The following is a 13401-nucleotide window of genomic DNA, read 5'->3' as shown; positions in this document are numbered from 1 at the left end:
CTACCGTGAATTTGACAGCTTCCCAATACTTAGGAATTTTCTGATGAGATCAGTGATAGCAACCAGTATGACTTTTGAGTATTGTACAGTGAAGTGTGTTAACAGTTGGAAGCTCTGCATAACTTACTGAACCAATATTTTCCAAAAAACAATGTATGAAATTACAAAACCATGCAGGAGTAAAAGACGTGTTCAAGGGACTTCCCTGGCGGACCAGTGGCTATGACTTTGCCTTCCAGTGAAGGGGGTGCAGGTTCAATCCCTGGTCTGGAAGCTAAGATTCCTGCATGTCTTGCAGCCAAAAAACCAAAACATAAAACAGAAGCAATATTGTAACAAATTCAATAAAGACTTTAAAAATGGTCCACATCAAAAAAATCTTTTTAAAAAAAAGATGTGTTCAAAGCATTAGATATACCAGTGGGTTTTAATGTAGCAGGTACAAAAGTTCACTGATAATGGCTTCAGATTCTACGTTGCAACTAACCTTGAAGAAACTAGCATGTGTTGAGTTTTGGATATCCAAGATGAGTATCCAGAATTATCTGAAAAGGCTTTCAAAATACGGCTTCCTTTCCCCACTGCTTTGCTTTGAGTCTTGATTTTCTTCATTTACTTCAATCAAAGCAGCAGACAGATTGAGTTAGAAGCAGATGTGAGAATCCAGCTGTTTTCTATGAAGGAAAACATCAAAGAGACAAGTAAATGTAAAACAGTGCCACTCAGTAAATTTTTTGTTTTGGAAAATACAGTTATTTTCATAAAATATGTTTATTTTAACATGTTTATTGGTTTTAAATGAACTCATTCATAGGTTAAATGTTTCTCAGTTTTGCTGTCTACTACAGCAAACATTGTTAGATAGACCCCCACTTAAACAAAAGCTCTCTGTAGTCCCCAATTTTTAAGAGTGTAAAAGAGTCCAGAGACCAGAAAATTTGAGAGCTCCTGCCTTAAAAGTATTAAATTGAGTTTGGCAGTGACAAGATAATAATCTAGACTTGAAAAAGCTACACGCGGCAGATGGTTGGAGGGTTTTTTGGGTTTGTTTTTAACGTACATGCATTGTTAATCAAAGCAATCCCATTATAGGGACAGTAGAGCTGCTTGACGGTTAAGAACTGGGTTCCCTGAGAGGGGGTGGTGCTTGCCATGGTTAAATGCTATAATTCAGAAAGACATTCACAGGCCTCTGGCCTGTCGTGAACATCAGATGTTAGCTAGTAATAGTAGTGGAATAAGAGCCAACTCAAGCATGAATTGTCCACATTGTTAAACTAAAATACTTTATATTCAATTAAGAATTTGTGCCTCCTTCATGCTTTCCCCTTCTGGGGAAAGAGAAGATGAACTGAGTCGTACGTATTTCACATCCCTGTTTCATGTCTTCAGGGTTTACCTTTTCCCAGACTCCAGTGTCTTCAACCTTTAAAAGAAAAAAAAAAAAAAAAAACCGAACTTCTTCACCTGTGGCCATCACTACTTTGCTTCTGGGAACTGAGAATTGTCTTTGAGTTTCAGATGTTCTGGTAAATCTGGCTGCTTCTTGGCTTCCTCGCCATCCTCTTGAACTTGCTGAAATAAGTGACTTTAAGAATCAAAGTTCTTACCTGGTCTCGGGTGTCAGCAGTGGCTGCAAAGATGCTTTGAAGGGATGATGGAAGAAAAGCTGGGGTCTCTCCTATGGCGACCTCCCTTCCAATCCGGAGATGTGCCATCAGAAGGTTGTCTTCTGCTTGTTTGGGAAAGTTAGCTGGGATGCAGGGCCTCAGGACCTTGGCGGGGCTGCGTCTCAGGCTGCGGATCTGATGGGCCAAGCCCCTGACCCGACAGAAGCCATCGGGGCTCTTGCCCGCCTTATTTCGGTGTCCTAAAGAACAAGACCTCTGTGGCTCACAAAAGGGTGTTCAAGCATAGGGTTTCAGCAGATTGTATTGCCCTTTTGTTTTCTATAATCTGGATTTTAGGGATTGCGGGAAGCTTCTGATACCTCTGGCGGTTTTAACTTAGAATTACTGTTACCTACTCAAGGCACTGGGTTGAGGGGCTAAGTTCAGACCCTAAATGGGAAATGTCTCCAAGTGTGGTTTACTTTTTCTTGTTTTATGATGCAAAATAGAAGATGGTTGAGATCTGGCCACTTCTTTGTGAGGGGGTTGGGCACTGGGGTCGCTCTGAAGGCTCATCGGCCAGTGCTGTTGGAAATCTGACGGCTGACGGACGTGGAGGCCATGGAGGCCATGGACAGTGTGCAGAGTGCAAAGGCCTGAGCTTTGGGGGCAGGAAGGTCGCTGTTAGAACTGAGCAGCTCTGATCTGCTCTTGTGACACGCTTGCCTGGGTAAAGCTGACTAGGAAGGGGAGCTGGACTGCAATGAAATATACATGATCTGGGAACAGAGGAGAAAATGGCTTTTCTAAATGATCCTTCCTAAAGAGTTGGCAGTGAAACAGAAATTAGTCACAGCTTACTCAGTATTGCCGGGGGCCTTTTCACCTTAACTATCTGCTTTTCTAGTCCGGTTCATCCTAACGATAACATCTGAGTTAGCACGAGAGTCACAGGGCTCTGTGTTATTTAATCGGGGACCTGTTCACTCCTCGATGGTACGTGGACAGATGATTACAGCTGTGAAGATCTGAGGCCTTTGCAGGGATCCATGATGTTCCTGGCATGGACGGCTCTGTACGCAGTAACCTCCGCCGTGACTTTAGATCCCAGTTGGTGTCAGCCCTGTGCGGCTCCAGTTCTAAATCTCGGCCCGTCTTTGTTTGCCTGCACTTTGCACCAGTGACGTTTATCCCCTTTTCACAGGGCTGGGCTCACGGGGCGGGCTCTTGACTGGCTCCCTGTCTGCGCAATCAGTAGTCTCTCTAGTTCGATTCATGAATCCAGAACGTGGCTTTCCTCGTGAGCCGGCGATCTTAGTGTTAGTTGTGGTTAAAGGGTTTGTGTTTTGAGGGGTCGGGAGGGTAAGCAGTTACATACTGAACTCTGCTTCTTTTGTTTGTTTTTTAAAATTCTATTGACATATAGTTGATTTACAGTGTTGTGTTAATTTCTGCTATACAGCAAAGTGACTTAGTTATACAGATATATATATATTCTTTTTCATATTCTTTTCCATTATGATTTGTCACGGGATAGTGAATATAGTTCCCCGTGCTATACGGTAGGACCTTGTTCTTTGTCTATCCTATATATAATAGTTTGCCTCTGCTAATCCCAAACCCCCATTCCTTCCCTCCCCTACCCAGCCTCCCCGCTTGGCAACTATTGATACAAGTCTGTTCTCTATATCTGTGAGTCTGTTTTGTTTCGTAGATATGTTGATTAGTATCGTATTTTAGATTCCACATATAAATGATATGTGGTATTTGTCTTTGTCTAGCTTACTTCGCTTAGTATGATAATCTCTAGGTCCATCCATGTTGCTGCAAATGGCATTATTGCATTCTTTTTGATGGTTGAGTAATATTCCGGGGTGTGTGTGTGTACACATACACACACCACATCTTCTTTATCCATATTCATCTGTTGATGGACTCTTAGGTTCCATGTCTTGGCTAGTATAAATAGCGCTGCAGTGAACACTGGGGTGCATGTATCTTTTCTCAACTCTGCTCCTTTCGTGTTGCAGTGTCCGCAGAGACCATGCCGGTCGTTTGGATGCTGCGGAGGGTTGCCAGCCGGATGCTACAGAGACCGGCCTGTGGCTGCCAGGCTCCTGTCCTGCCCGGCCGGTTTCTGGGCACCTCCCCTCAGCAGATTCCAGCGGATGCCAACTTCCACTCTACCTCGTTCTCTGAAGCAGACCAACCGCGCGTCTTAATTACAGGTTGGGTTTTTTTTTCTTTTTTCCACATTTGTGGCTTTGTTATTTTCTTTGTGTGCCGGTGTATTTGTTTTTGGAATGTCTAACATGCCGCCAGGTGACACTTATTAATCAGAAACTCCCTTTTCCACTCCTGGCTCCCTCCGAAATAGCACAAGTCCCCTGTCCTTATTTTGCCGCTGTTGCCAGGGCTTGGTTTCCCTGCCCAAATCTTTTATTGTCTGAAGGGAGGATCTGGGAACCTGAAGAGGCCCAAAGAGCTGCTGTGCGACTCAGTTCCCCTTTCCTGCAAGGAATGGCCTGGGAGCCAAGGTGTGTGGATAGAACGTGGCCTCTGGAATCAGGTGCATCTTTCCTTGGCCAGGCTTCTCAGGCCAGGCAGTTCCTGCACATTTGTATGGAAGGGACAGCCAGGGCCTGCCCAGGGCCCGAGGAACGCCTCACCATCACCTTGTGACACTTGCGGCTTACTGTCCACGGACTGGCCCTCTGACCCCTCTCCCCTCGTAGCCACCCAACACCTGGTTCTGTATCTGCTCACTGCAAACTTGACCGTCTGTCCGCAAGTCCTTCCAGCTGACTCAAGCCCCCCTCTGATTTGACTGACGTGTTTTATTGTCCTCTGTTTTCCAGAGTTTCATCCCTTGGCTTCACGTCCTTATCCTTCTTACATTCCTCAGTGTGTGTGTGTTTCTTTCACTGGCACCTCCTCTTCCTCTCCTGCTGTAACTGGGTTTCAAGTGAGGCCAGTTCCCTCTGCGCGTCCCCCTTGACTCTCCCAGCTTCTTGTCTGTGTGTTGTTTGATTCCCTCCTCCCTGCACCAACAAAGCATCTTCCAGGGCCCAGTGTTACCGTCAGTGGGCTGGTTTCGGTCCCATGTTAACACACGCTTACAGGAAATCCCACTGTCCATATCTTCCTGCCTCTTACTCTCTCCCAAATGGAATCTAGGGTTGTATTCCCCTAAATGTGCTCCCAGACCCCTAGCTCTCCCATTTCCATCAATGGCATTTGGAAGCGTCCAAGTTAAGATGCTGTAATACTCATCTTTAATGTTCTGAGCAGCTCCTTGCCCATCCAGATATCTGCCCCTTTTTTCAGGTGACTTCTTGGTTTGTCCCTTCTTTCTTTCTCCCTTCCTGTTCCTCTCCAGGTCTAATGGAAGGAGGGTGCTCTGCATAATCTCAGCAGAGGTTGATATCAAACTATTATATCTAGCTTTGAGTGTTCTGGTACCCGTAGCAGATAATTTTCACAGCCCATCAAATAACAAAGGCGAAGCTCGTAGTGATTTCCTGACCAGGAGGTCAGGAAGGTCCTGCTCTTCTTACCTGTACCCTGGCTTCCCCTCAGCCACTCCGTGCTGGAGAGCACTTTTGTCTCTGGAACTAATCTTACCTGTACCCGATCTCTGTCATAGCTCCGAGGAGTTAATTCCGTTCTAGCAGGCCAACCTGGGGCTTTACCTAGTTAGCTAAGAGTGCCAGTAGAGTTTTCTTCTATTATTACATACTGGGAATAATTGAATTGGTTAGATTTAGATTAAAGATTCACTTTTTTCTTCTTTATCCAGGGGGTCTTGGCCAACTTGGAGTGGGGCTTGCTAGCTTTTTGAGGTAAGAGCTCGCAAAGTTTCAATTTAAATTCTGAGCTTTTCAGGGCTTGTCTTTGGCCCCATGTAACCATTGAATCTTTTCTCTCCCCTCTTGCTTCTCTCCCCTCTTGCTTACGTTAAGATATCATATGTAAATGACCATTTGGAATGCATTTCATTGTGCCTCTTCGTATCACAGACATTGTTTCAGGTCCTTGACTCGGCATCCCCCAAGCTGGTCCTTCGCCCTCTGCCTTTCCTAGGTTAGGCAAAGTAAGACCTGCCTCCCAGTAAATCACTTGGTTTTCAGGTGTTTGGGGGCAGAGGGAAGTATTGTATGTGTAGAAACTAAAAAGGAACAGTGTGGGATTTGGAGAGTGGGATAAAAGGATAAGAGGAGAGAAGAACAGGGAGGCAAAGGGAAAAACTCAGGGGCACTGGGAAGAAAGTGATGACAGATACCGGGATGATAACGGGCTGAGGTAGAAGCAGGAGGTGCAGCCCTGAGTGTGGCTGCAACTGCAGGGCTGTGAGTCGAGGACAAGAGGGAAGAAAGGTGTGAAGAGGAGGGATTTGGAGGCTGACAGGACATGACAGTTCCTGTTGGAAAGACTGTTTTCATAGGACCTGTTATGTCATCCGTGTACCAACTCGTGTGTTTGATTTCCCCTTTAGGAAACGATTTGGGAAGGACAACGTGATTCTGTCTGACATTCGGAAGCCCCCTGAGCACGTCTTCCTTAGTGGTAAGAGGCTCACAGAGCAGGTAGAGAGGCAGCTCCCAGAATCGGTGCCACCGCTCATAACCAGGCTTGTGAATTAAAGAGGAGTATTTGAGGCACACCTGTGCCACTTAAAAATGTTTCATGGTTTTGTCCTCATTAGTTCTGTAAAAAGCCTACGGTACAGCTACTGCTTATTCAAGGGATCCAAGGACAGGAGAGTTCTTCAGACCTTGACACGAAGTTGTGGAATAGTATCTTTGGATATTATTTGGAGCAGTATCTGTGGAATAAAACTGATTCCTATCTTTCAGAGTTTTTAGTGAACTTAGCTCAGAGAGAAAGCAAACAAAAATCAAGTTCTGAAATGAGGAAAAGGAACTTTAAATTTTGGAGAAATTAATCCTCATATTTCAACGTGAACTTGTTCTTAAACTACTGTGCACACACAGACCCCAGACTCCTCTAGTCAGGTTGTCTACACCTCAAAGATGTTTTTATAATTCCAGTCCTTCCTGGTTCTGTGTCAGCCTTTTGCTGTTTACCACGGGGAAGAGCGGTAATTTGCTGAAAGTGGGGGAAATTGGCACAAAAAATCGGCTCTGCCTCTAGCCTAACCAGGTGTGGCGAACTCTTAATTTATATATAGTTCTTTTATACCATGGTGGGTTTTTTGTTTTTGTAAATCCATTTCTCTATTCCTTTAAAATACGCAACTTTTTTTTTTTTTTTTTTTTTTTGCGGTACGCGGGCCTCTCACTGTTGTGGCCTCTCCCGTCGCGGAGCACAGGCTCCGGACGCGCAGGCTCAGCGGCCATGGCTCACGGGCCCAGCCGCTCCGCGGCATGTGGGATCTTCCCGGACCGGGGCACGAACCCGCGTCCCCTGCATCGGCAGGCGGACTCTCAACCACTGCGCCACCAGGGAAGCCCTGTTTTTTTGTGTTTTTGCTGCACCACGCGGCATGCGGATCTTCCCCAACCAGGGATTGAACCCGTGCCCCCTGCACTGGAAGCGCAGTCTTAACCACTGGACCACCAGGGAAGTCCTGAACTATGCAACTTTTTTTTTTTTTTTTAAAGGGGACGCTATTTATTTATTTATTTTGGGCTGTGTCGGGTCTTTGTTTCTGTGCGAAGCCTTTCTCTAGTTGTGGCGAGCGGGGGCCACTCTTCATCGCGGTGCGCGGGCCTCTCACTGTCGCGGCCTCTCGTTGGGGAGCACAGGCTCCAGACGCACAGGCTCAGTAGTTGTGGCGAGCGGGCCTAGTTGCTCCGCGGCATGTGGGATCTTCCCAGACCAGGGCTCGAACCCGTGTCCCCTGCATTGGCAGGCAGATTCTCAACCACTGCGCCACCAGGGAAGCCCTATGCAACTTTTAAGCAGGGTGAAATCTCTGTGTGCCTATAGGTTTGGCAACTCAAGCCAGTTGCCTGGTCATTACTCCAGTTCTTAATTTTGTTCTGTTTGATACTGGCAAGCTACTTAATCTCTTTATGCCTCAGTTTCCTCATCAACAAAATATCCGCCTCGAAGGCTGTGAGAGTTAAATACACAGAAAGCCCTTAGAACAGCACCCAGCAGGTGTATGTCCTGTATAAGCATTAGCTGCCGTTAGCCGTGGGGTGGCTGGGATTTGTTTTTCTCCGTAAGGAAAATGCTGGGGAGTGTCCAAGTTGTTGTTATCAAGTCGGTACCAGTGGAATTCAAAGTCAGTGGGGGAGGGGAAAAGATCTGTTGAGCTTTTCAAGCCCGGAACTCTTTTACTTCCTGGTTTCACTGCTCCTTGCAGGCCCGTTTATTTATTCCGACATCCTGGATTACAAGAATCTGCGGGAGATCGTGGTGAACAACCGTGTCACCTGGCTGTTTCATTACAGCGCTCTGCTCAGTGCAGTGGGAGAAGCAAACGTGTCCCTGGCCAGAGCTGTGAACATCACTGGTGAGTCTCTGGATCTTGCCCCAGATGACCCGTCTGCCAGATTTCCCAGTTCTTTGGGAAGAGGTTTCCCAGTTTACGACATCTGCTTGTTTCAGGACTGCACAATGTCCTGGACGTTGCCGAGGAGCACGGTCTGCGATTGTTTGTGCCAAGCACCATCGGGGCGTTTGGACCTACTTCTCCCCGGAACCCAACCCCCGATCTCTGTATCCAGAGACCCAGGACTATCTACGGGGTGTCCAAGGTCCACGCGGAGCTCATGGGCGAGGTAAGCATCACTTGGCAAGATGACTCAGCGTTTCCTTTTCTATTTCTGCCTCAAACACCTGCTGGTTCATCCTTGGAGGGGACTCTCTCCATCCCTTAATCTCTGCCCCCAGAAATGCTCGGGGACTGAGTGTGTTTGCCAAGTGGTCAGTACCGACAGCTCCAGAGGAATCCTCAGTCCTATGCAAACACAACACTTCGTACACGCCCCTCGAATGGCACCCCATCTTTGGTTTGCTGCCCATCTTATTTGTACTGCACTGTTCTTTCAGGTTCCCAATATTGGTAGTTATCAGAGGTAATTTTAAAATAACCTCAGACATCTTTTTGGTTTTATTTATTAATACGCTTTGTCTTTATAACTCTATAGCACATTTTAGCCGGTTTCTGATCCTTCATCTAATATATCACAGTCACCATCTTTCCCCGTACTCTTCCCCGCACTGCACCGCAGGACAGGCTTGTGGAGATTTGTTCAGGACTGTGTGCGGGGTCTCCCTTCCAAAGAAAGGCTGGAAATCCTTACTCTCGGCTGATCTGTTATTTACAGTGTTATCTAGTGACGTTATCAGCAGAACGACGATTCTTTGAAGATGAAAACTTCAGGGTTATTTCTTAAAGAAAAATGAGTGACTGTTAGCAATTCTAGAGCCTTCATTTCCTTGAGGAGGATTTATTTTTATTTATTTATTTTTTTCCACTTAAAAAATATTTATTTGGCTGCGCGGGACCTTCGTTGCAACATGCGGGATCTTTTTTTTTTTGGTTGCAGCATGTGGGATCTAGTTCCCTGACCAGGGATTGAACCTGTGCCCCCTGCATTGGGAGCACAGAGTCTTAGCCACTGGACCACCAGGGAAGTTCTACGAGGATTTTAATATGACTGTATGGGATGAAGTTTCAGGAGAAGGCTGTTATTTCTTTGCATTGCTCTACCTGATTTAAAAGATTCTTTTTAAAGTAAGTTTTCTCTTTTTTGTAGTATTATTATTACCGGTATGGGTTAGATTTCCGATGCCTGAGATATCCTGGAATCATTTCTGCTGACTCCCAACCTGGAGGAGGAACGACTGGTAAGTGTTATTTTCGATTTCTTTTTTTACGTAAGATAAGCTTTCTAATGGCCGGGCAAAGTGGAGATGGATCTGTTGTCTTTTTAGTCGTATGCTGACCGGAGTTTTTGCATCCTTTCTGGGAAGTGCATCTGAGAAGCTCATTGAACCCTACTGACTTAAACTTAAACTCATGACGATGGCTGTAAGTCCAGTGGGATTGGCCACCCACAGTGCCGGAGTCAAACTGACATTCGAGTTTGTTACCCACGATGTAGGAAGACACCAAATGAGAAATCACCTCTTGGGAATTCCCCGGCGGTCCAGTGGTTACGGCTCGGCGCTTTCGCTGCTGTGGGCCTGGGTTCAATCCCTGGTCGGGGAACTAAGATCCCACAAGCCGCATGGTGCGGCCAGAAAAGAAAAGCCTCTTTCTTTGAATATACCTTTGTTTCTTCATACAGAGAGTTCTATTAAAATGGACTCTGCATCTTCAGAAAGAACATAAGCATTGCTCCCGCCGCTTTTGTCATCTTGCTTCTTGCTGATTATCCAGATTGTCTTAGCTTTTATTTCAGAAAAGCTTGCCCCAAAATGAGAGTGGGTTACTGCTCATCTCTAGTGCCGTCGGTTACTTGTCTGTTTAGGAGCCTGTATTAGTCATTGGTGAGTGGAGCACCAGGCCTGCTTAACTTCATTTTTTTCTTTTTTCTTTTACCGAGGAATAGTGAATTTACAATATTGTATACGTTTCAGGTGTACAACATAGTGATTCACGGTTTTTAAAGGTTGTATTCCATTTATAGTTATAAGATATTGGCTAGATTCCCTTGTCTGTACAATGTATCCTTGTAGCTTATTTGGTTTCTGCATAGTAGTTTGTACCTCTTAATCTGCTGCCCCTATCTTGCCCCTCCCCACTTCCCTCTCCCTACTGGTAACCACTAGTCTGTTCTCTATGTCTGGGAGTCTGTTTCTTTTCTGTTGTATTCACTAGTCTGTTTATTTTTTAGATCCCACATATAAGTGATATCATTTATTTGTTTTTCTCTGACTTATTTCACTAAGCAAAATACCTTCCAAGTTCATCCATGTTGTTGCATATGGCAAAATTTCATTCTTTTTTATGAGTGAGTAGTATTTCATTGTGTGTGTGTGTGTGTGTGTGTGTGTATACACATATATATATGTGTGTGTCACATCTTCTTTATCCATTCATCTGTCGATGGACACTTAGGTTGCTTCCATGTCTCGGCTATTGTAAATGGTGCCGCAAGGGACGTTGGGCTGCGTGTATCTTTTCGAATTGGTGTTTTCGTTTTCTTCGAATATGTACCCATGTCATATGGTGGTTCTATTTTTAGTTTTTTGAGGACCCTCCCTACTGTTTCCACACTGTTGTTGTTATCATTTTGGACTTGAGCATGTGTTATATTCCGTAACTCCCACATTAGAGATCCCTCCCGTATGAGGGCTTCTGAGATACAACGTAAAAGATACTTGACAAAATCCAAGGGGTTTTTTACTGTAGATTTGTAGTATTGTCTGAAGTCCGAGAGGGTCGTGCCTCCAGCTTCGTTCTTTTTCCTCGGGATCGCTTTGGCAATTCTGAGTCTCTTGTGGCTCCATATAACTTTTAGGATTATTTCTTCTAGTTCTGTGAAAAGTGTCATGGGTAATTTGATAGGGATCGCAGTAAATCTGTAGAGTGCTTTAGGTAGTGTGTCCATTTTAACAATACTAATTCTTCCAGTCCAAGAGCATGGAATATCTTCCCATTTCTTTGAATATCTGCAATTAGAATTTGAGGGATTTTAAAAGAGGTTTTGGTTACTTTAAAAAATGTTTACATTAATGTGATGAATCTCCAAGTATGCACTAGGAACCCCTGGGAATCCTTGAGACCCTTTCACGGGGTCCAGGAGGTCAAAACAATTTTCCTATCAGTACTAAGATGTTATTGGCCCTCTTCGCTCTCCTTTACAAGTACACCGTGGAGTTTTTCAGAGGCTACGTGATGTGTGTAGCGCAGTGGACTGAACACAGAAGCAGAGATTCCCGCTGTCGCCCATTAAGACAGTAGAGAGGTTTTCAAAATGTAAAACACGCTGTTCTTCTCACTAAATTTTCTCTTGTTCGGAAAATACGTTCTTTTTCACATAAAATATGATACATGTGAACGTGTGGGTTTATTATTGTCATTTTAAAATGCAGAAATATTTTTCTTAATTCTCAGTTGATTTGTGATACAGTAGATGATGCTACAGCCCACCTTAATAAAACCTCTTTGGGGATCCTCAGTGATGTTTAAGCACATAAAGGGGTCCTGAGACTAAGACATCTGAGAACCACTGCCTTAATGCAAGAGGTTCACTCACCATTTTGTTATGAGAAGACCCACAGACCAGATTCTCTTTCAGACTACGCAGTCCAGATTTTCCATGACGCCGTCAAGAATGGCAGATTTGAGTGCAACCTGAAACCCAGCACGAGACTCCCGATGATGTACATTGATGACTGCCTCCGGGCCACCCTGGAGGTCATGGAGGCCCCAGCAGAGTCCCTCTCCATGAGGACTTACAATGTCAATGCCATGAGCTTCACCCCCGCGGAGCTGGCCCAGGAGATTCTCAAGCACGTTCCAGAATTCCAGATCACCTACAACGTGGATCCTGTCCGACAGGCCATAGGTTGGTACACCATTGCAGAACCCCTCAAAGCCAAAATTAAGCTTCAGTCCGCCCCACAAGTCCTTGAGAACATAAACGGAGGAAGATAAGGAGAGCTCAGCACCTTCCCAAGGGGCCCGACACCTTCCGGAGAAGGAGCTGCTGTTGCACCAGAGCCAGCAGATACTGCGGTTTTGGGAAATGATGTCTAAAGTGGGTGAACTAGAACCGTCCAAATAAACAGCTTGTTCTCACTTCACCATTTGCCAGTTTAAACGTAAAACAAGCAGGTGTAGTATGAGAGCAGCCCTGGGTTCTCAAAGGCTGTGACTGTGCCCCTGTGTGAGTGCCATCTGAGCACAGCAGCCCCACCTTACAGGTCTGCATGAGACTTTCCTCCGAGGTGACAGACTTCTAATCTAAGAAGGTGACTGTGTGTGTGCCCGTGATAGCTGCTCTGCTCTGCTCAAGGGGGGATTTCAAATAGGACGTTTCTTTCGTGGATGATAATCCTTTATTTAAAATGTTCTAGACCTTTTTGCAAATCTAGAGCCTGAATAACTTAAGCTCCTCTTCCATATCTTGTCCTAGCCGATAGTTGGCCAATGAACTTTGATGATAGCAACGCCCGGAAGGACTGGGGGTGGAAGCACGATTTTGACCTCCCGGAGCTGGTGACGACGATGTTGAACTTCCACGGTTCCGAGAGCAGAGTTGCCCAGGCTAACTGAAGGGGCCGGAGGAAGAGCTCGTGAGTCCTGGGCGGCTGTCCAGGGAAAGTCAAAATAACCCCGAGATTCCAGACCCTGAGGAATCTAGATGATGTGGAGAGTTGAAGGACTAACTGGACTGTTTTCGCAGCTCATGTGGAACTGCCAGATGGAGAATTGACTTGGCTTTAGTGTTTTCTCAATGCTGTAGGTTTGGTGGCAGGACCTCTGGAGCCTTTGCTGTCTGCCTAAACTTGTCCAAACACACAAATCACAGAATGAAGACTTAAGTCATAATAGTTTTCCATTTCCTTAGTTAAGATGAAGGAACCATTTCCGAGAAGGTACAAGTATGTGATGTTTGTATTAAATTAAACTTAAATATCGCTCTTAAGACTCCATTATTCTCTTGACTAAGACCGAAGATTACATTTTAAAGACTATCAAAGATAATCTCCCAATTTAAAAGAATTCTTTACAATCCCATCAGAACATAAAAAATGCCTGATGTATTAATCCCATGTTCACAACGTTCAAGAGATTGATTGATTGTTGATTGATTGATTTTTGGCTGTGTTGGGTCTTCGTCGCCATGTGCGGGCTTTCTCT

General features: G+C 45.3%; 1 protein-coding gene across 1 annotated transcript; it reads left to right on the top strand.

Moving 5' to 3' along the window:
• Nucleotides 1-1418: 1418 nt before the first annotated feature.
• On the top strand, nt 1419-13178 carry LOC136124427 (L-threonine 3-dehydrogenase, mitochondrial). Its single transcript, XM_065879136.1, has 9 exons — nt 1419-1514; nt 3641-3838; nt 5410-5452; nt 6106-6176; nt 7945-8094; nt 8190-8362; nt 9344-9434; nt 11834-12103; nt 12674-13178. Coding segments are annotated over exons 1-9 (1137 nt in total). The 5' UTR covers nt 1419-1513; the 3' UTR covers nt 12814-13178.
• Nucleotides 13179-13401: the final 223 nt, after the last annotated feature.

Source organism: Phocoena phocoena, chromosome 6, assembly GCF_963924675.1.
Source record: "Phocoena phocoena chromosome 6, mPhoPho1.1, whole genome shotgun sequence".
Taxonomy (NCBI): Eukaryota; Metazoa; Chordata; class Mammalia; order Artiodactyla; family Phocoenidae; genus Phocoena; species Phocoena phocoena.
Note: the sequence above shows the minus strand (reverse complement) of the source record. Positions and strands in the feature narration are given on the sequence as shown.

Coding starts and splice junctions, on each gene's coding strand:
- LOC136124427 (XM_065879136.1), top strand. Junction 5,453..6,105: donor GGGCTTGCTAGCTTTTTGAG/GTAAGAGCTCGC, acceptor TTTCCCCTTTAG/GAAACGATTTGGGAAGGACA. Junction 12,104..12,673: donor TCCTGTCCGACAGGCCATAG/GTTGGTACACCA, acceptor ATCTTGTCCTAG/CCGATAGTTGGCCAATGAAC.